General features: G+C 40.5%; 2 protein-coding genes across 4 annotated transcripts in view; one reads left to right on the top strand and one right to left on the bottom strand.

Moving 5' to 3' along the window:
• Positions 1–1,233: 1,233 nt before the first annotated feature.
• Positions 1,234–10,303, top strand: mmp19 (matrix metallopeptidase 19). Its single transcript, XM_034166830.1, has 9 exons — positions 1,234–1,470; positions 1,597–1,682; positions 4,728–4,858; positions 5,041–5,253; positions 5,363–5,608; positions 7,816–7,941; positions 8,340–8,504; positions 9,373–9,500; positions 9,593–10,303. Exons 1-9 carry the CDS (start codon positions 1,366–1,368, stop codon positions 9,818–9,820), a joined length of 1,428 nt encoding a protein of 475 aa, XP_034022721.1. The 5' UTR covers positions 1,234–1,365; the 3' UTR covers positions 9,821–10,303.
• A 4,742-nt stretch (positions 10,304–15,045) lies between these two features.
• The window catches only part of LOC117507072 (transmembrane protein 198-like), an 82,347-nt gene continuing 73,829 nt past the window's right edge, over positions 15,046–23,563 (bottom strand). Inside the window, exons 2-5 of one of the 3 annotated variants that reach the window (XM_034166833.1) lie at positions 17,180–17,418; positions 15,893–16,468; positions 15,691–15,768; positions 15,046–15,457 (exon numbers count right to left, since the gene is read on the bottom strand). In XM_034166833.1, coding sequence (XP_034022724.1) covers positions 15,405–15,457; positions 15,691–15,768; positions 15,893–16,468; positions 17,180–17,333 — 861 coding nt within the window. In that variant the 5' untranslated portion in view covers positions 17,334–17,418 and the 3' untranslated portion in view covers positions 15,046–15,404. Of the gene's footprint in view, positions 15,458–15,619; positions 15,769–15,892; positions 16,469–17,179; positions 17,419–23,563 lie in introns of all 3 variants that reach the window. The other 2 variants (XM_034166832.1, XM_034166831.1) reach the window with 2 other exon arrangements.

A 23,563-nucleotide genomic window follows, 5' to 3' on the forward strand; every position in this document is an offset into this window, starting at 1 on the left:
GGCTCTACTCTACTCTTTTCTACTCTCCTATTTTACTCTTCCTTTTTAGATATTTAGATATACCTTTGTATACTGGCATAGTTCCACCTTAGAACTGGAATATAATACATAAGATATACCTTACTGAATTTTCATGAAGCTGTATGACTGGGGATACAAAATGCAAAAAATGCACCACGCACAACCACACCATGACTTTGAAACCATGATTCATGCTCAACCGTGAGGTGAACTGTTGCACCTCCATCCACTCTGGAGTAGCTCATCAGCTCATCTATTGTATCTGACAAACTTAACTTTGGTGTAAGTCCACAGAGAAGCAGATAACCACTTCCATTCTGGTCTCCAGTCTACCTCAACATGTTGGTATGATGTTACCTAGTCCACACAGACTAACTCATATTATGGTTTGTATGCTAAAAGCAGCTTCACCCACCCACCCAAAAAAAAGGATGTGTGCGCTGCCTTCCCAGTTCCTCTTTTCATTTCCCTTGTCATCACTTTCAGAAGAGTGTGCAGATGATTTAACTTTACATTTGCTTAAGTCAGCAAAAACAGATATTTCTGTCACTTTGGGTGATAAATTCAAACCAGTGCAATAAATTTTGGTTCTGTTTCTTTGTGACTAAATGATGATACAGTGAACAATGAGCAGAATGTATTTTGACCATTTGTAAGAGTGTATATGTGAAGCTAATGGTAACAGACTGAAACTGGATTAAGATGTTTTAAATGATATACATGTCATTAATTCAGCCATCAGTGTCATGAGTGTGTTGGAGACGGTTACCTGTCAGCAGCGATGGTTCACACAGCACGCTGGTGCATGGGCGGCTGTAAACACACTCCTTTTGTCCCAGGTGGAGTAATGACTTTGTGGGAAGAGGAGGAATGTAGACAAGGAGGAGGAGGTGAAGCACCTTGTTTGTTTTAAACCCATAATTTAGACCTGTGTAATACATGAAGTAGGACATGCTAGATCAAGAAGAAGATGAAGATCACAGATCTTTTAAGGAATAACATGCAGTGAGATGTTCCTTCAAATACCCTCTTTTGATTTTTCCAAAGCCTGCAGATATAAGGCCGTTGACTCTAACTTGCTGGATTTTGTAGGCTGTTGCGGAGCTGCACATCCTCGGTGAACAGCTGTACAGTTTCACATCAGACACGTTGGCTGACGGCCAGCTGGCTGCTCCTGTAGACCTCATTCTTCACAGATGGGTCATCATTGCCACATGGCTGACTCACCCGCCGGCTGAGGAAAAATTGCTGCAAAGCTCAGAGGATAAAGACAGTCAGCTGTGGGTCTCTACTGACCACTTCTGAGAATCTGGGGACAACCTATTGGTGCAGAAGGTGTAGTAGATGATGGCGCGCGTCAGGCTGCTGGTGCTGCCGCTGCTGCTGTTCAGCCTCTGTGGGACGTTTTGTGCAGTGGTGCAACAAGGGACAGAAACAAATGAAGCAATGGTAAGACCATCAGAGGCATCTGACCACATTTAATATACAATTTTATCTCAACACTAACTGTACTCATTAACATAAAGGGGTTTGTCTAGTTTCTTGAGTGTATGAGAAATTTATTGTGTGTTATAGGCCTATCTCAGGAAGTATGGATACCTGAGTGAACCCCGAGATCCACAGAACCAGTCTTACCTGGAAGAGTTCTCTGAGGCTCTCAGGTAAAATAATGCATTAATTAACTATTTAGGATTTTTGTCTATACATATGCACAGTACCTCCATTTTCAGAGGCCAAAAGTAATCGGACAAACTAAATATAAAGATTATTGTTAATACAAACAGATCATCGTTTTTACAGTCAATTTAGACAAGTCAGAGGATGGACACATGAACATTTCTAAGTCACTGAATATGTCTTGGACTTTATTTACATCAATGATTAAGAAATACAAACAGTATGGTCCTGTGTGGTCAACCTGTCGGGTCTAAGCATTTCTCCAAAACTGACTAGTGGAGGAAGCCACCAAGACATGCATGACAACTCTCAAGCTGTACGCTTCTGTGGCTGTGACTGGCAGAGGTGGGACAAAGTCACTGTCAAGTCATTCTCAAGTCATCAAACTGCAAGTACCAAGTCAAGTCTCAAGTCATTTAGTAAAAAATTGGTGGCCATTATGACTTGAGACTTGACTTGGGACTTGCTGATTCATGACTTGAGAGTGACTCGATGGTGACTTTGTCCCACCTCTGAAATGCGTAGTGCAATGTTTGTCTGTTGCCTTACCATACAGCTTTGTGGTGGAGAGGAATAGAGAAGGGCTTTTTTTAAAAAGTAACATTTTGGCTGAAGTTTGTCAGAAAGCATGTGGCGCTCTCAAGCCCAGATTTCATCAGCTTTGTTTTGTTAACATCTTTCTTTCTTTCTGTCCATCATGAAACTATACAACTGGTGATGAAGCTGAACTATGCACAGTTTATTCAGTCAAAGATAAAGAAGACTTTCAAGGCTGCATTTAAATGTATGGTAATATTCTGATCTTAATCTGATTAAGTCCATATTCTCAACAAGTGCAATCCAGGATTTCTGACATCCACCAAGGGTTGACGAGGACTCTCAATATAAGATATGTGAGTCACATCGTGACCCGGACTTTACCTGGATCCGGATTCCACAACACAATGCAATAATTGCACACTGATCATCTGACTGATCAAGATGTTGCAATCTGATATTTAATTCACGAGCTGAAACAAAATATCTTCCTGATCTTGGTTTTACATCGTGATGTCATATCCATGAAGTAGTTCTAGATCCAGATCACCTCCAAAATTTAATGGAGTCTTGTTAGGGCCAACACCAACATGTGGCGAAAATCTGATGAAGATCTGTTAAGTAGTCTTGATGTAATCCTCAAAATCTGACAAAGTGAAGCGTACAGATTGGAATCCTGATTCAGAATCCGGATCCAGATCACCTCCAAAATTCAGTGGAGTCTATGAAATTGGGCTGTTAGTAAAAAAAAGTAGAAAAGGGGGTGTTCACAATAATAGTAGCATCTGCTGTTGACGCTACAAACTCAAAACTATTATGTTCAAACTGCTTTTTTAGCAATCCTGTGAATCACTAAACTAGTATTTAGTTGTATAACCACAGTTTTTCATGATTTCTTCACATCTGTGAGGTATGGAGTCAACCAACTTGTGGCACCTTTCAGCTGTTATTCCACTCTAAGATTCTTTAACATCCATCCATCCATCCATTTTCTTCCGCTTTATCCGGAGTCGGGTCGCGGGGGCAGCAGCTCAAGCAAAGCCGCCCTCGACCGCCACCCAATCCTCTCTGCACCCGACCCCCATGGCCCCCTCTGCAGGTGGTGAACCCACAGGAGGGCGGGCCCACGTCACTCTTTCAGGCTGAGCCCGGCCAGGCCCCATGGGCTAAGGCCCGACCACCAGGCGCTTGTGCGAGCCCCAACTCCAGGCCTGCCTCCAGGGTGGGGCCCCGGCTCCGCCATACCGGGTGACGTCTCGGTCCTTGATTTTTTTTACTGGTCATGGAGGTTCTGAACTGCCCTTAGTCTGACCCATCACCTAGGACCTGTTTGCCTTGGGAGACCCTACAGGGAGCACAAAGCCCCCGACAACATAGCTCCTAGGATCATCCGGGTACGCAAACTCCCCCACCACGATAAGCTAGAGGGGGAGATTCTTTAACAACATTCCACAATTCATTCACATTTCTTGGTTTTGTTTCAGAAACAGCTTTTTTGATGTCAGTCCACAAACTATTCCTCCATTTCTCTTTAGGCCAGTTGATGTGTTCTTTGGCAAATTGTAACCTCTTCTGCACATGTCTTTTATTTAACAGAGGGACTATGTGGGGGATTCTTGCAAATAAATTAGCTTCACACAGGCGTCTTCTGTCACAGCACTTACAGGTGACTCCAGATTGTCTTTGATCATCCTGGAGCTGATCAATGGGTGAGCCTTTGCCATTCTGGTTATTCTTCTATCCATTTTGATGGTTATTTTCCATTTTCTTCCACGCGTCTCTGTTTTTTGTCCATTTTAAGGCATTGGAGATCATTGTAGATGAACAGCCTATACTTTTTTTGCACCTGCGTATAAGTTTTCCCCTCTCCAATCAACTTTTTAATCAAACTACGCTGTTCTTCTGAACAGTGTCTTGAATGTCCCATTTTCCTCAGGCTTTCAAAGAGAAAAGCATGTTCAACAGGTGCTGGCTTCATCCTTAAATAGGGGACACCTGATTCACACCTGTTTGTTCCACAAAATTGGTGAACTCACTGACTGAATGCCACACTACTATTATTGTGAACACCCCCTTTTCTACTTTTTTTACTAATAGCCCAATTTCATAGCCTTAAGAGTGTGCATATCATGAATGCTTGGTCTTGTTAGATTTGTGAGAATCTACTGAATCTACTGGTACCTTGTTTCCCATGTAACAATAAGAAATATACTCAAAACCTGGATTAATCTTTTTAGTCACATAGCACTACTATTATTCTGAACACTACTGTATATCAGCTTCATTTTGGTGGTGTACAGAGTCAAAATTTAAAAATTTGTTACCATTCCAGTAATGATGTGGTTTACCCGACAAAGCCGCAGCTTCTGACATTGATGTTTGTGTCACACACACGCCGTTCATATCATGTTGAAGGTTTCTTTAAAATATGGTGGGAATTTTTTTTATTCTGTTAATGTATTTTAGATGTTTCGATCACCTGTTGTCTCCAGGGTGTTTCAGAGAGTGAACGACTTGCCCCCTACTGGAGAAATTGATGAAGCTACCCTTGGTGTGATGAGAGCACCCCGCTGTGGCATGGAGGACCCCTTCAATAAGAAATATAACAAATACAGAGTGATAGGTGAGTTAAGCTTAGGGCAGACATTAAAGCTTTTCATTCTGTTTGAAAATGCTGCATCGTCAAACAGTAGTGACTGTGGGGATGATTTTAACGTAACGGCTGATACACTATAATGTCCTAAACAATTCAGTTTTGTAAACATAGAGAAGTACCACTTAAAACAGAGGATTTCTCCCGTACAGGCCGTTGGCGCAAGAACAGTCTGACATACCGCATTTACAACTACACACCCGACCTGAAGAGGTCACAGGTCAGGACGGCCATCCACTCGGCCTTCAGGTACTGGAGTGACGTGACTTCTCTGACCTTCAGAGAGGTCCACTACGGCAGAGCAGACATAAAAATCTCCTTCCATAAGAAAGACCTCTCCTGCCCTGTTCCGTTTGACGGCCCTGGTGAGGTTTTTTTTTTAAAATTAATTATTTATTTATTTAATTTTTCACGCTGCTTCTGTAGTTTGGCTGTTGGGACGCTGAGTCAGACGTTGTTGTTTATTTCCTGCAGGTCATGTCCTGGCCCATGCTGAGTCACCAGAATCTGGGATTGTGCATTTTGACGAGGATGAGTACTGGACTGAGGGAACATATTATGGTACTAATCTTCGTATTGTGGCTGCTCATGAAATAGGCCACGCCCTTGGATTGGGTCACTCTCAGTACCGAGCCGCTCTGATGGCACCCGTCTACTCTGGGTACCAGGCCAACTTCAGGCTGTATGCCGATGATGTGAAAGGCATCCAGGCGTTATACGGTGAGTGCATCAAGCAAACTTCACACCATTTCCAAGCTGTTAACATAAAATATCAAATTAATGTTGATATTGCATTTGTCAGCATTTCCTTGATGATGTGCAACCATTTGAGGACGTATTCTGCTGTTGGTGGTGTCACTGCAAAAAATGTTGCGGTGACACGTTCTCTAAAGATACATTACTGGTTGCAGAAATAATTTTAAGAGCTAAAATGTGTGCTGCTGGATCAGAGGTTTGGTAGCACAAATACCCAATTGCAAACTCTTAAAGTCAGTTATCACAACAACTGGTGCAGACTTTGAGTCTGGTGTGGAATCAAAACCATCACCTTTTGGAGCCAGTCTAGATAAAAATGAGGAGGTCAAGATGTCTTTACTAAATGTGCTTAGTTCTGATCCTTGTACATGGCATCATCCTCAGAGGCCTGCGTATGTCTGAAGCCTCCTGACTCCAAGAACCACTGGTAACTGTACACTGGAGCTCCAAAGATTAATAAATGACTAATCTACAATTAAATTAATTGAAAACCATTTTGAGAATTGAGTAATCATTTTGAAAGGTTAATGGAAAAGGCACTAAAATTTTCGATGTTTACAGTTATGGAGTTATTGGAGACAATGTATAATAATCTATATTATAATAGCCAAGTGGCCTGTGTGTGTGTGTGTGTGTGTGTGTGTGTGTGTGTGTGTGTGTGTGTGTGTGTGTGTGTGTGTGTGTGTGTATGCCTTCCATCACGGAGAAACTGGGGAGAGTTGGCATTTGCTGTTTGGTATGCTTATGTATTGTGGCTCATGGATGAACGATGCGAAAATGGAAAGTTGATAGTACTAATATTTTTTGGAGAAATTAGCAATATTAACAAATAACAATGAACACAGTGACCCAGTGAACAGTGACGTTGTGCTGCAATGCACCATGAAAGTTCTGGGTTTTGGGGTTTTAAATGTTATTGTGGTTCATGTTCATAACAGTGTTGTTAGTGTTATTGATTTATATTGTTTTTGTAATTTAATTGGTTTAGTCAGTTTTGTTAAGTGTCATGTTGCTGTTACCATGAGCGAAAAGTGTAGTGCGTTTGATGTCTTCCATCACGTCTCTGTTTGTATGGGTGTGTAAAAATAAAAGCAACTGCTAGTAACAGAATACAGAAAAGACAAAAAGTTAATGCATGTGTGTGCGTGCACCTTCAGTCACTGACAAACTGGGGAGACGATGAAAGCTGTGAAAATGGAAAGGTGATAGGACTAATATTTTTAGAGAAACTACGGATATTAGCTGACAACATTAAACAATGGATGTTGATAATTACATTCTGAACTCACACACCGTTCTAGCAGGGGGCAGTAAATCATCTTTATATTAAAAATGTGAGTTGATGATTTTATGATGATTTTATTTAATAAGTTTGATGTAAGTACATAATATAATTGTAAATGCATTAAAAATACATGGATGACACAAGAAAGTGAAAACACTTATTTCCATTGTGGACCATTTAAAAATCAAATGACAAAATAGAAGTAATAAAATAATAATAATAATAATAATAATAATGTGTGTATATGATAACAAGAACCTAAACAGTTTTTTTTTAAATACATTAAGACAGCAAATTAACATTAAAAAATTACATAATTAACAGGAAATGAAAGGGTTCTTCTTCTAAAAACTGTTGAGGTCTAAGGTTCTAAAAACACTCTGGACTCATACACCATTCCAACTCATTATAGACCTTTGCACAATTTACTGCCCTTGAAAAATGTCACCTACCTATTTAATAATCACTACCCAATCTAGAGCCCATGGATCCCCACGGACAACACACTAGCAAAATATAAAACCACTGCAAGGATCACAGGGAAAATGCAGTATACCTGTTGCCATATTTCACTGTCTTGTTAGATAAAGCAATAAAATATGGAGCCACACCCAGATGAAGTGGTTAGCTCTGGATGTGTGTCAGGTTTCTGTCCAAGAGAATCTCCGTCATCCTGCACCCATCTGTGCTCCATTTATTAAAACATACATGAGTGTGTGTGTGCAGTCTGGCCTTTCGAGTTTCAATGATGCATTTCATGTTTTTCTACGACACTCTGATCCTGAAGTGAGGAGAAATATGAATTTGTATAAATATATCTGGCAAAATAATATAATTGCACCAGTTTTGAAATGCCAAGGTGAAGAAAGAACCTTCTGTTTTGCAGGAAAACGTGCGAGCAGTACTTTAGCCGGTCCAACGAGTTTTGAAAGCCCCCTCCCTACAGAAAGCAGCCATGATTCTCAGAACATCCCTGACCCCTGCACCGCCACTCTGGACGCCATCATGCTGGGTGAGTCAAATCTGCATAACACAATGTTTTTTTTTTTACCCGTGTTCACCGTAATTTTTAGATTCTAAAATAGTTCAGAGGTCCAGCCTGGAGGCACAGACTTTACACTGTGTAAGACACTTGGTGCACTAATGTTGGTGTTACGCCCCAAACAGTTTTTCTGTTATTTGTACAATAGAGTATGCAGATATAGCTGTGGGAAGTAGGGTTGCTGGAGGTGCTGTAGCACCCCCTGTTGGAAATGCAGGTGTCACAGCACCCCATGTCAGATGTCAAAAATATAATAAAATAAATCAATAAATATTTTAAATTGCAGAGCCGACATATAGGCGAACACATTCGGCGTCTAAATCAGCATGTTCCAAACAAAAACCCTGCATGTTTGTTTGTTTATTCAGGACCATGGAGAAAGACGTTTGCTTTCAGTGGCGATTACGTGTGGACGATCTCAGATACAGGATACAACACACCAATGAAGATCAACAGGCTGTGGAAGGAACTCCCTGGAAACCTGAATGCAGCCGTGCACTCTCAAAGAACCAACAAGTCATATTTTTTTCAAGGTACAGCAAACTGAGATACGTGCTCTTTTTCTCTGGTCTACACTTCATTGTTGTGTGTTTATCACTCCACTGAAAGCAATGAATTTATATTTGGTTCTCTGTTGCAACATTTCTGTTGGTACTAAACTGCACCCTCTGTCAGTTCTGTTTTGTGCCGTCTTTTTTGTCTTGATAGAACAGCAAAAGCAGATGGCCACCCCACTGACTCTGCTTTAGGTTTCTTCCTGTAAAATAATAAAAAAAAACATTGAGGTAACTTGTGCAGCAAGGTGACTTAGTGGTTAGCACTGCTGCTTCACAGCAAGAAAGTCATGGGATCAATTCCCACCTGTGGCCTTTCTGTGTGGAATTTGCATGTTCTCCCTGTGTTTGCGTGAGATTCTTCTGGGTGCTCCAGCTTCCTCCCACATCCAAAGACATTGTCAGTAGGTGCGTGTGCAGGTGTGGATGTTTGTTTGTCTGTATGTGGCCCTGCAACAGACTGGAGTCCTGTCCAGGGTGTACCCTGGACACACTTCAGCCCCCTGTGACCCGATCTTGGATAAGTGGTTGAGCTGCAGCTGAGCGACAGCAAGCTAGAAACACTGTTCTGCAGTATTGAAGCCTTTGCAATGTGTTTCAAAATACTGTCTTGTAGTCGTTTTCAAAAGGAAAACATCACATGCTGTGATGCCACCAGGAGGATGATTCAGGAATGTGGATCCATATTATCCAATGTTAAATTCTGAATTTCATATTTAAAGGCTACATTCAGTGCAAGGCCTGTATGCACACAAGCACGCCCGATGCTTGTACAAATTAATTGAAGTTGTATGTATTCTGTCATGCTCATTGACCCCAGGTTTACTGAGCTTGTTTGTGGTCACAGGCAGTAATGTGTGGAGGTACACGCAGTTCTCACTGGATGATGGCTATCCCAAGCAGGTGACGCGGATCCCACCGAATATCGATGCAGCCTTGTACTTAAATAGAAACAAGAAGCTGGTCTTCATTAAGGTATTTAAGAAATGCTTTTAACTGTGCTTCTGCAATACACAGTGTGTGTTATTGTGACTAGTAATCGTGTTTTTCCTTCACTACTTGCATAGGGCTCAGAGTACTGGCAGTGGGATGAGTTGAAATATAACAGTGACAGTTACCCCAAACCGCTTGCCTTTTTCGTCACCGGAGTACCATCAAGTCCAGACGCCGCTTTCACTTGGACCAACAGCAAGATCTTCTTCTTCAAGGGAGATGAGTACTGGCGTGTGAACGAGGTGCACAGAGTGGATCGAGGATACCCACTGAGCAAGAAGGAGCGCTGGATGCGATGCTAGAGGGGGACCACCATGGGGCAGCAGGTGCAAGGAGGGCCAAAGCCTGGTCCTGGTTTGACTCCAGGGCATTGACAATCGTGCAACCTCAGTAACAGCAAGCAAGCATGAATCATGAAAATCCGATTTTAAAAAGTAGCATGAGAACTGTTTTTTCACTGGATGTGGCAACTAAGCCACTTCAGCATGCCACAACTGACTGATTGCTGAGAGGTCAGTTGTTGGAACAGTTATGCAAGTTAAGTCTCAGGGAGCAATGAAAGGTGGCTTTTTTTATTCCAATATGTGCTGGACTTTGCATTTTAATCCTTTCAGTAATGATGTAATGTTTTTGTCTGGACTTCCACAATCAAAACCAAATAATGCCTAATATGAGTAGGCTGAGTGCTCTTAATCATCTTGCATAGTACTTATGCATATTAGCCTCACATGCATCTGTGGGATTTTGAACATTGTATAGCAATAAAAGTATATTGTGAAATAAAATTACTGTGAAAAGAATGGCTTCAGATTCTACAAATGTTCATTATGATGAAAAGCTGGTCTGTCCTGCATTGACAGAAAAAAAGCAACACCATGGAAACTGTGACCAACTGCAGAATAGGAAATCCTCCCCTTGACCTCCTTCTTGCTTATGAAAATCTGGTGAGTAATGCTGTGAGCGCTGCCTGGAGCCCTAAGAGACCAACAGTAAACCAGCAGCCAAAATGTGTTTCTGTATCAAACATTTATTCATCTCTGAAAAGAAGAAGAAGGAAAAAGTATATCAACACATGTACAATTCAGGAAACAAGACTGCTTTCCTTGTAAAATCCAGTAATATAAAATAAAATGGACAATTATGTAAACATCTAGAAATGAACAGCAAAGAGTTTGTCGTTGCTCATCACTACCACATACGTGCTGTAGTATAAATTAAGAAGTTTCTTCTTTGCCGGCTCGATTTTGCAAGTTCTCCCACTTAGAAATCATGGAGGGGTCTGAAATTTTCATCTTAGGTGCATGTCCACTGTGAGAGACATAATCCAAAAAATAAATCTGGAAATCACAATGTATGATTTTTTTAATAATTTATTTGCATGTTACTGCTGCAAATAAGTATTTGAACACCTGCCAATTAGCAAAAATTCTGGCCCTCAAAGACCTGTTAGTCCGCCTCTAAAAAGTCAACCTCCACTCCACTTATTATTCCAAATTAGAAGCACCTATTTGAGGTCGTTAGCTGCATAAAGACACCTGTCCACCCCACACAATCAGTAAGACTCCAACTACTAACATGGCTAAGACCAAAGAGCTGTCCAAAGACACCAGAGACAAGATTGTAGACCTCCACAAGGCTGGAAAGGGCTACGGGGCAGTTACCAAGCAGCTTGGTGAAAAAAAGATAAACTGTTGGAGCAATTATTAGAAAATAGAAGAAGCTAAACATGACTGTCAATCTCCCTTGGACTGGGGCTCAAGATCCGACCTCGTGGCGAGGCAATGATTCTAAGGTGAGGAATCAGCCCAGAACTGCACGGGAGGAGCTGGTCAATGACCTGAAGAGAGCTGGCACCACTGTTTGCAAGGTTACTGTGGGTAATACACTAAGACATCATGGGTTAAAATCATGTATGGCACGGAAGGTTCCCCTGCTTGAATCAGCTCACATCCAGGCCTGTCTTAGGTTTGCCCATGACCATTTGGATGATCCAGAGGAGTCATGGGAGAAAGTTATGTGGTCAGATGAGACCAAAATAGAACTTTTTGGTCTTATTCCACTCACCGTGTTTGGAGGAAGAAGAATGCTGAGTACCATCCCAAAAACACTGTCCCTAAAACACCGTCCCTACTGTGAAGCATGGGGGTGGCATGCTTTGGGGGTGTTTTTCTGCACATGGGACAGGACGACTGCACTGTATTAAGGAGAGGATGACCGGGGCCATGTACTAACTGAGGGAACAACCTCCTTCCCTCAGTTAGAGCACTGAAGATGGGTTGTGGATGGGTCTTCCAACATGACAATGACCCGAAGCGCACAGCCAGGATAACCAAGGAGTGGCTCTGTAAGAAGCATATCAAGGTTCTGGAGTGGCCGAGCCAGTCCCCAGACCTAAACTAAGCTCAAACTTCGTGTTTCTCAGCGACAGCCCAGTAACCTGGCTGATCCAGAGAATATCTGTGTGGAGGAATGGGCCAAAATCCCTGCTGCAGTGTGTGTAAACCTTGTGAAAAACTACAGGAAACATTTGACCTCTGTAATTGCAAACAAAGGCTACTGTACCAAATATTAACATTGATTTTCACAGGTGTTCAAATACTTATTTGCAGCAGTAACATACAAATAAATTATTTAAAAAATCATACATTGTGATTTCCGGATTTTATTTATTTATTTATTTTTTTTACATTATGTCTCTCACAGTGGACATGCAACTAAGATGAAAATTTCAGACCCCTCCATGATTTCTAAATATGTATTAGGGTTGGGATGACTATTAATGAAAAGTAGGAATGAAACCAATTTTGAATGTTCATGGTGAAACCCAAATGTGACATCTATTTAAAAAATATAAGCACAAAATCACAAATTCAATAAACAGCATTAGCATGAAGATAATACCTGCATTCTATTACTAGGCATAGACTACCCATTTGAGCTGACTAATTCACCTTCCAAGGATCACACACTTTCTTCACTGAGCGATTGGGGTGGTGGGAGGTTTTCGAAAAATAACAAATAGTCAACTAGTCAGATGTTAGCTAGTTGTAGTCAACTAGTCATCCCATCCCATATATATATATATATATATATATATATATTATATATATATATATTATATATATTATCTATATATATATATATATATATATATATATATATATATATATATTATATATATATATATATATATATATTGTAAATGCAAAACATTTTATATCTGCATTATTTCTGTTTCATTTACATGTCAGATTTTACTTTCTGACCACTCCATCAAAAACAAACATTTTAGTCATAGCTTTTCACAAATCTGATGAGCAAGCAGACACTTCATGACAATGACTACATATTAAAGTACAGTAAGTACAGTACTCATACTTTTCAACACAGTACTCGTGTGTCACATGTAATGTGAAAGCCTACTTTTGTTTTCTCGAGGTGTGTACTTGCAGTTGTATATTCAACAGTGGTGGGCACACTTCCGATAATCCAATAACATAATTATCGAAGATAATGTTTTCATTATCGGATTATCTTTATAGATAAATTTAAAAACCATCATCGGACTAATTACCTTCCGACGAATTACCATCCGATAACTTTTAGACCGATAACGTACTAAGTTGAACAGCGAAAAACATTTTTAAAACTATTAAAGCTGTTAAGACCTACCTGTTAAATGTTTCCTAAGAGACATGTTGTTCTATCTTCTGTAAGCAAAGCAGAACTGGTGACCAAAAATTTCCTTTAATACCATACTAGTATAATCACAATGTCACCAAGTCATCCAGAGGCATACATGTTTAACTTATGGTTCAAATTTTAACCACTCATTTTAGACAAATTATTTAAAATTATTGTCATGTCTGAAGTTTATAAAGTGAAAATATCAGATATATGTTTTCGTTTTAAAGTAATGTGCTAATTTGTAAGGTTTTGTGAGCACATTCTGTGCCAGGCAGCAATGCATTATGGGTAGCATAAGGTAATCTCAGACGTTCACGACAGGACAAATGCATTTCAGACACTCTGTTCAGGGTCCACAGATAACAGCATTAAACTCTAGTGCCTAAAACTCTCGTGAATATATTCTCTGGGTTTATAGACGTTAGTGTATTTGCGTTTGTTAAATTCCATGCATCTTAAATGTAGCAGACACGGATTATCTGGAATTTTGTCTGACATTTTGTCAAGGCCGCTACTGCCATCTACTGGCCAGGAGTGTTCATGGCAGTATTAAACATCTGGGTACATGGCTGCTCTCAAAGTGTTGGTATTGTCCATTGTCCAGGCGCTTTTTGTGTGCATATATTTGTTAACTTTGTATTCTAAAACTACGGTTAGAAGTAATTCCGACTCCTTATCGGTCCACACGAACGAGGTTGACGCCATGTTTTTAGTTTTTGTGGAAGTGACGACAAGAGAATAAGGCTCCTGATTGGATAGAATTTTAATCAGTACCACCACCCAAAGGTTTGGCAGACTAATTACAACACATTTACACGGTTCGATGTGGATGGATTTTTTTTTAAACGACGTAGTGTGGATGGAGTTTTTTCCCCAAACTGAAAGGGTAAGATATTCAGTTTTACAAATACCCGACAACGTGTGTACATGGCCTTATGTCTGTGAAAGGCACTATATAAATAAATTTACTTACTTACTTACTAATATTGAGTGCACGTTTTACAACATCATAAAAGTTTTAAAACATGCAATTGTGATGACACTTCCAGGGCTCCGTAAAAATGCCTGTTTTTACAAATAAAAATGGAATATTTTACAAAAGCACATTTATCTTTAAACCAACACAGGACACACGTCACATTAACATGTTGGTTTACATAATGGATTACTGAACCAATCACTGTTTAGCACTTTTACCCAGAATGCTTTGCGGTCTGTGTTTGTTACAAAACCTCAGAATTAGTGCCTTATTCAACATTAAAAGATATATGTTATATTTTAACTTTGTACAAATGACAGAATTGACATTAATGGAGTTATTCTATCAGTATTTTCAAAAAACCATAAGTTAGTATGACTTTATTTTTCAAGACCTCCGCCTGACCGGAGTGTTGAAATTGATAGGGAGTTGGTCTTATGGTTGTCCTCAGTGTGTCTGTGTGGTGGAAGAGCTGTTGTAAACAACAGCTTCCAGCAGGGGCAGAATATTAAAAGAAAAAAATGATTATGATTAGTAAAGAGTTGATTTCGTGGGTGCTCTCAGGATTTATTTGTGCTGCTTCCTGCAGGGGGCAGTATGGTCAAACATTCTTGCTTATTCTTTAGGTCTTTTACTGCTTTTGATGCTTTCAAAAGTGATCATGTTAAAAATCAGTTTCAGCTCTTTAGTAACTGCAAATGTCCCATAGACAACACCGGAATTTATCGGTTATTGATTATTTGTAAATTCCGATACATTTTTGGGTGGTTTATCTTTATCAAAGATAACTTTTCAGTTATCTTATTATCTGTTATCAAAGTTAATTTTTTGGTTATCTGTGCCCACCACTGATATTCAATATATGATAAGAGGAAATCGAGGAACTTTGTTAGTATGTTTACGAGTTTCTTTGAGTGGATCACCAAACAGGGTTCCAGCACCTCTCCCTTCATCTGAAGAATGTCTTCATTCTGTTCACTCCATGAAGTTCCTGCTGCTGACACGCTGATAAAAAGTACATTTTCTCCCCTCCATCTGTTCGTGTTTATCGGTATTTATTACTCTATGTGAGTAGAGGAGTTTGTGGAAACCCAGTTGGAGACCCAGTGAGTGCAGTTCCTTCTCAGATCCTTACGACTGGAGTGGTAGCGGTGAGCGGCACAGTGGATCCGGTCTCGTAGTCCAGGTCAATCATGGTGTTGTTGGCTGTGCTCAGGCTGCTAAGGGAGGTGCCTGTGCTCAACTGTCTGTCCCGCAGACTTTGCAGGTAGCTCTGAGAGGAAGAACAAGAGAGACATAAGTGAGATGTGGTTTGCTCTCAACTCTAAAATGACATAGAAGTTTCATGCCAAAAAAAAAAAGTGTTTCCCGGTCTTTCTGTTGCCATAAAACAGTTATGGTGATTACAGCACGTGTCATGCTGGACGACACTGACCGGTGCCAGGAGATCCCCAGCGTAACGTTTGACTGGGGTGGGTTTACGGCGGTACGTGCCTTCCTGCCCACCTGGCTGCTGCCGCTTTTTAGCATCCTTCTCTCTGATCCGCATCAGCTGGACTCTCTTCTGTCTTCGATTGATAACCACTGATGGGGGAGAAATCAAAGGCAGCATCATAACATTCTTCAGGATCAAAGTACGGCCACACTGACTGAGATAACTAACAAAGTTTCCTCTCACTAAAACAGCTCGCTGATATTTCATCCTCACCTTCGGTGTGAGAGAAGCCATTGTCCGTCAGTTTCCACTGGACCAACACTCCCATGATGCTGAGGACAGGCCAGATGCCCAGAATAACCCAGCTGTACCAGCAGAGAGGCGGCCCCGGTGTGAGGCGCAAACATTCATACACATGCATGACCAGCGCCAGCATCTCCACGAAGTAATCTGCGCACACAGTCATGATGGCCGCACCGAACACGGCGGTGGACAGCACAGTGAACAGCTTTTGCCACTGCAACGTAAACACAGCAAACAGCATGCCCAATCCCAGGAGGGCACCCAGGGGCACCCAGAGTGTGGTTGGAGTGTAGAACTGGTGAGTAACCAGCAGGGCGGCAAGAGCCAGCAGGAGGCCCAGCAGCAGGCCGGTCATGAAGAGGCCGACACTACGCACCAGCATGGTGACCAGGCCGCACGAGCAGCCGATACCCAGACCGATGCCCGCGCTGGCCTCCACGCTCAGCTGGGTGTCCAACACGTGCTCCTTGTGGCACAGCAAGAAAATGATGACGGAGCCAAACATGAGACCAGACAAGAACATGACAGCCTTGAAACAGCGGTAACCTGAAGAGATGAGAGAGATCTTCAATGAGGAACCAGCACAGAGATAAATGGGTCCATCAGTCGTGACGTAAAGCAAGAAGCACAGTGTGAAAAAGTGTCACTTGTCGGTGATCACGTAACGTTACCTAGCAACCGCAGCCTAAATACACAGCAAAGCAAAAAGAGAGGAAGTTATTATACTTTTGCGTGACGCATCTTCACCCATGTGTGACTTAAGACACAGGGCCACATTTCTCTGCCATATTTTTTTCTCTGTGGTCACTGGTCCTACCTTGGTGTGGGCCACCTGCCATTCCAGATTAGTTATGGAGTCTGAATTACAAGTTAGCATGAGCAAGGTAACTAACAAGCTAGTATTACCTATCAGCTGGTATGAGACTGTTTCTGTTTGTTTGGGCTCATTCTGCTTTGCCTGTCAATAGATATCAGGACTGTCTTGTCTGCTTCACTCTAGAGGTGGTGCTAGTCCTTGTTTTACATCATGTTAACACTGCGTTTACATCTGGAATGTCTCGCCCGATGGCTGAGGTCCAGTGGCCACTGAGGTCACTAGGGACGCCCTGTTTTCATAGAGTTTGAGTTTGATCCCTCTGAGGCACGGTGACTGAACAAAATTCAATAAGATTCAGACTTACAGTACATCAGGGAACAAGATCACAGCTTTAACTGATGTTTGGATAATATGCTGGCATCAAAGCCTGGAGTCCTCACCAAAAAAGCAGTAGATGATCCCAAACAGGCAACACATGGAGCAGATGACGGCAGGGATGACATCATATTTCCTTTCTATCTCCAAGCTGCAAGTGTTTACATCGCCCATGCCTGCTTCCGCCCCCTCAGGGCTCAGCCCGGTGGGCTCTACCATTGTGGTTTAGCAGCTGGCTGAAGATTGGTATAAGGGTAGAATGGCTGATTGTGTTATCTCAGATCCATCTGGACAGATATGATGACTGCAAGAGAGACAAAATGTTGGTATAAGTCACAGATCCAAAGAAAGTAAACATCTAACAGCACTATTTCATACCATTACTCAAGAACTTTACACATTTTTGCCAATCTGGAGTTAGTGGCCACAGCAAGGGTGGAGACGGAGACACACACACACACACAGCAGAAAAAGTTGCAATAATATGGGGGGTGGGGGCAGGGGTACAGTGCTCTTACATTTGCTTCGACTTCCATTTTGTTGCAGACAGTATGAACCAAAGATGATTCATATTTTGTGTGGTCAACTTGATTTGGTAATGTACAAACATTCCTGCACTGAAGGCCTGCAAGACGTTCCAAAAAGGTTTGAACGGGAGCAATTTAGGGCTAGTTATGAGGGTTAAAAAAAATAAAGAAATAAAATAATGATTTTTTTAGCAGCCAGTCTATTCTGTGTAATCAATCACCTCAGCAGGTGGGTTTGCTGATGAGCTTCTCCCCTGAACATAAACACCTGGTTATCAATGAAACCACCTGTTGAGACACCTGATCATTAATGAAATCACCCGCTTAGGTGATTGGTAGTAAGGAAAACCTGCAGTGTCTCTGCCCTTCATGGCATATGATTGCCGACCCCAGACTAATCCCATCAGCTCTCCGAAGCTAAGCAGAGTGGGTACTGGTTAGTACTTGGATGGACCTCTTTGGAAGACTAGGAGATGTACTTGTTTCTCAAGGAAAAACTGGAGTTGTGCCAGGAAGGGCATTTGGCATAAAACCTGTGCCAAATCCGAAAGCAAATCTGTACTGGATCCGCTATGGCAACTCTGAAGAAATGAGGACAGTTGAAAGATGAACAACAAATAATGTATTTGCCAAAAGGTGAATGTAATCATAATTTGTTACAAAAGCATTGCCAACAAAAGATTGTTTTTGAGGACCATTGATGGGTAAACCATCTCAATAGTCAACAAATGCATTACAAAATTATTGAAATGTTTAAAAACAATGTTCCACAAAGAAAGCTTGAAAGGGATTCACATATTTCTCCTACTACAGTGCACAATATCATTAAATGATTCAAGGAATCTTAGATTAGATAGAACTTCACTGAACCCTTGCAAAGACTCCCTTGGGAAGATGGGTTGCACCATCACATAGTGGAAATGTGTATTATGGCTAGACGGACACCCAGACAAAAGATGAAAAGGACCACCCAGATTGTTATGTATCAGCAACAAGTCTAAAAGCCAGGGCCTATTATGGTATGGGGTTGTATCATTGCCCTTGACAAAGGTAATTTACATTGCTGTGTTAGCAGCATTAATGCAGAAACGTACATTGAGATTTGAGCGTAACATATGCTGTCTTCAAGGTGACATATTTTCCAGAGATGTCAATGTCCATTTAGGGAGATGGTGGCATAACAGCTTGCACGTTGGACTGGGACGCCAGCGATTCGTGTTCGCTTCCCGATCAGAGCCATGCTCCCGACTGGCACTCTTAACATCAGTGTTGGGGGGGGGGGGAGTGACACGTGCCGTGGGCCCTTCTGGAAACAAGCTTCATGCTTTTGTTGGCTACCCACGTTAAATAAGAAACTTTTCTTCTTCTTCTTCACGTATGTTTTTTTTTTTATTATTATTTTTTATCCAAACATACAAGAACAGAGGGAAAAAACAGAAAAGAAACTATGAACAATGGGGAAGAGTGCTGTTACATTTGTTCAGAAAATAAATGATCAGTATTCGCTAATTAAAATTTATATATATATTGTTCAGATAAAGTCCGATCTTGTATATTTCACATATTCTGTCCACTTTGACCATGTTTCATAGAAAGAGTCTCTTTGGTTCCGAATGATGGAGGATAGTTTTTCCATCTCGTAGATATCGTGGACTATTTCTATCCATTCTTCCACCGAAGGGGGGTCTGCCTTCAACCATTTTCTTGTGATGGCTTTTTTACTTGCTATTAATAGGATTGCCAATAATTTTGTTTCATTCCTTCTCCAATTCTGAACATTTACATCTCCAAAGTATATGCATTCAAATGTAAATGACACTTTGTAGCCAAAAACATTATTTACATGATTACAAATCTGTGACCAGTATGTCTTAAGAATACTACAATCCCAAAAAATGTGGTAGTGGTTGGCCCTAGAGGAGCCACACAGCCTCCAACATGTATCCCCTCTCCCTCTGTGTCTTTTTTGAACAGGTGTGATAAAGAACCTCGTAATACTTTTCCATCCAAACTCTCGCCATGTATTAGATCCTGTGGTCTTCCACTGAAGGTGACAAATCTTTTCCCAACTTTCAATTGAAATGTTCAGATTGCCCTCAATTTCCCATTTTTTTTCTTAATGTGCTCTGTGTTACCTTTTTTACTTAATTGAATTGCTTTGTGCAAATTGGATATTATGTTGTTCATAGAAATTGATTTTATTAGAGTTGAAAAGGTGTGAATAAATCTTAATTCACTGTTTTCCCATAGGGCTTTAATGTTTTGGTCAAAATGATGCCTGATTTGTAAATATCTACAGAAGTCATCTTGATGAAGACCATTTTTCCCCTTCAGCTTTTCAAAGCTCATGAACTCCCCCTTGTGGATGAAAGAATAGTACGAAGTCAGACCCTTTGAGATCCAAGTTTTAAACCTATTATCTTGAGTATTTGGCAAAAAGTCCGAATCATACGCTATCCATCTTAATATCCAAGAGATTTTCTCCAATTTACAAATTTTTAGTACCCCATCCCAACATTTCAACATAGATTCATACATAAAATCTTTCATAATGTTAATTGTTTCTTAATTTTTTTATCTGACAATGTTGCCATAATTGGTGTTTTTTCTGTTTCTACCCTTTCAACCTCCTTCCAACTGGCTGAGTAGGATGGGGAACCTAAAGATACCAGGGGTTTAAGTTGGGCCGCAAAGTAATATTCTTGAAGGCAAGGTAGCCCGAGTCCACCCTTCTCCTTCCTCAACTGTAATGTTTTGTATTTAACTCTAGCTTTTTTATTGTGCCAAATATATTTACCCAACATTCTATCCCATTCATCAAAATATTTCTGTGGTATCCAAACCGGTAAACAATGAAATAAATACAGCAATCTTGGAAGGATGTTCATTCTGATTGACTCCACACGAGAATGTATTCCCAAGAAGGGGATTGTACTCCACCTCTGTAAATCCATTTTAATTTTGAGATTAATGGACCATAATTTGCTGTCAAAAAGTTTTTCAAATCTTCTGTTAAAACCACTCCCAAATATTGATGTTATTTGAGTCCCATTTCCATTTATATGTGTTTTTTATACTTATTGGTGGTTTATAGTTTAGTTTTAACACTTGAGTTTTATTTATGTTGATTTTATATCCTGAGAGGGAGCCATATCTATCCAGCACCTGCATTAGTTTGGGTAGGGATAGCGAGGGCTCAGTCAAGAATATCAGTATGTCATCCGCAAAAAGGGCTAGTTTTTGTTCACCTGAGTCGAGGTTTACACCTTTGATTTCTGTAGTCTGTCTTATAACTTGGCTCAGCGGTTCGATAAATAGAGCAAATAAAAGTGCGGAAGCTCCACACCCTTGACGAGTGCCTCTCTCCAAGGCAAAAGTTTTGGTCAAATCTCCATTAATTTTTATCCTAGCAATTGGTTTGTTGTATAGTGATGCAAAAGTATCAATAATATTATGATGGAAGCCAAATTTAGCCATTATTTTATATAGGAATTCCCATCTTACCGAATCAAATGCTTTTTCAGCATCTAAACTTATCATAAGTGTTTCCAAATTACATTTTTTGACATGTTTCATAATTAATAATGTTTTTCGAATATTGTCCTGAGTCTGTCTCTGTCTAATGAAACCCGTCTGGTCCTTATTGATAAGGTCTGGTAGAATTGTCTCTAATCTTTTGCATAAAATAGAGGTGAAAATTTTGTAATCTATGTTGAGCACACTTACGGGGCGATAGTTTCCACATTGCATTTTATCTTTATTTTCTTTCGGGATTATGGAAATGATGGCTTCTTTCCATGAAGGTGGTATACTTTTCTTGTCGATAATCCAATTAAACGTTTTCACCAATGTTAAAACTAAGTGTTCTTGCATCACTTTATACCACTCTGAATTAAATCCGTCGGCCCCTGGGCTTTTGCCGTTTTTCAATCTCTTTATTGATGCTGAAACTTCCTCCTTTGTTATTTCTGATGTCAATCTCTTATTTTGGTCCTCTGAAACTTTAGGTAAGTTTAGGGATAATATAAATGCATCAATATCTTCACTGCTCCCTAATTGTGGTTGAGAATACAATTTCCGGTAATATTCTTCAAAGCATTCTTGTATTTTTTCAGGGCTAGTCTCCACAGCATTTGTTACTGGGTGTTTTATTTTGTATATTGTCCGTTCTGCCTCTTGTTTCTTAATCTGTAAGATAAAAGCTTGAGTGCTTTCCCGCCTGTATCGTAGTATCGTTGTTTTGTAAAAAGGAGCTTTTTTTGGATCTCTTGTGTGTTTATAGCATCAATCTCATTTTTCATTTCCTTTATTTAGATTTGACCAAATTATTGGTGACGTGGAGTGCTCTTTCACAAGTTCTTTAAGTTTGGTTTCTAATTCTTGTATTTTCTGAATTTTACGTTTCTTTAGAGTAGCAGAGATTGCTATTATCTTTCCTCGAATTATGACTTTCAAAGTATCCCACAGTATTGCCGGGGAAACCTCATCGGTGCCATTGTGTTCAAGATAAGACTGAATTTCCTTTTCAGAGTGTTTTGAATGTCAGTATCTTTCAAGATATTGGAATTTAGCTTCCATAGGGTGGATCTAGTCCTGTTGCTAATGTTGACTGTTAAATACACTGGTTCGTGGTCTGATATGGCACAAGTTCCAATCTCACAAGTTAATACTCTGTGCGTATCATGCATGAACATGAAAAAAAAATCTATTCGTGAATATACATTATGGGCTGAGGAATAATGAGTATAGTCACGCACTCTATGGTTATTTTCTCTCCAGACATCAATTAATCCCACTTCTTTCATAAAATTATTAACCTTTCTATAGATATTCTTAGCATCTGGTCTACCATTTGAGCTGTCAGTCTTTGGTTGTAGTCGAATATTAAAGTCACCTCCCATATTGGAATACCTTGACATTTAGTTGTGAGTGTTTCCAATACATGTTTATATATTGACCAGTCACTGCCAGGTGGCATGTACACATTTAACAGACTCACTATTATTCCCTCCAGTTTACCTATAACCAATATGTATCTTCCTTCTTTATCCTTGCATTCAGAAATGTATTCAAAATTCACTGCGTTGGACAACAAGATTACGACTCCTCTACGTTTTCCCGAGCTGTGCGAAGAGAAATATACTTTTGAGTATCCCATTTTGTTCAGTTTGGCATGTTCACCATCGTCCAGATGAGTCTCCTGAAGAAATGCTATCTGGACTTTCTCCCTTTTCAATTGTGATAATATCTTTGATCTCTTAATTGGATTGTGAATCCCATTTATATTTAGTGAAACAAATTTTATGGACCGGGATGACATCTGAGTGTATCAGTAATTAACAAAGTCATTAAACATGGCATTCTTCCCCTCCCTACCAAGAACAGCAAAATGTAGAACAACACAACAAAAAAACCCAGAAATGAACATGACTCCCTATGTTGGGGTCTGCGCAATAGACCCTCATGTGTCCCAGGGGGCGCTGTAAGGTAGTAGCCCTGCTCCTGTTAACAGTGCAGGGGATCCTCATGGCTATGACAGTGTTCGTAAACTTTCATAGTTGAACCTTCAATACTACGATATTTTACTCACCCAGTCATTTCGAACTTATCATATTTCAGTCAAAGGGACATTTTTGTTCAAAAAAACCTCGCAGTCTTAAACCTTTACTCCGTGTTTGGGTTTGGGGATGTTCTCCTGAATGCACGTAACTTCTCCTTGTAGCTGGGGTCCCGTTCTGAATCGGGTACGTTCTTCCTCACGCGTCGGTCCACCCGGGTCCAGGTCATCTGTTGGATGCGTTCCACAAGCGATGTTGGTGTCTGTATGAGCTTGACTGCGTATCCCCGTTTCACCATATCCTCTGCCGCCTCCGCTGCAGTGTCATAAATCATAACTCCATCACCGTGTCTCACCCGCAGCCT

The sequence above is a fragment of the Thalassophryne amazonica genome, chromosome 3, assembly GCF_902500255.1.
Source record: "Thalassophryne amazonica chromosome 3, fThaAma1.1, whole genome shotgun sequence".
Classification (NCBI taxonomy): domain Eukaryota; kingdom Metazoa; phylum Chordata; class Actinopteri; order Batrachoidiformes; family Batrachoididae; genus Thalassophryne; species Thalassophryne amazonica.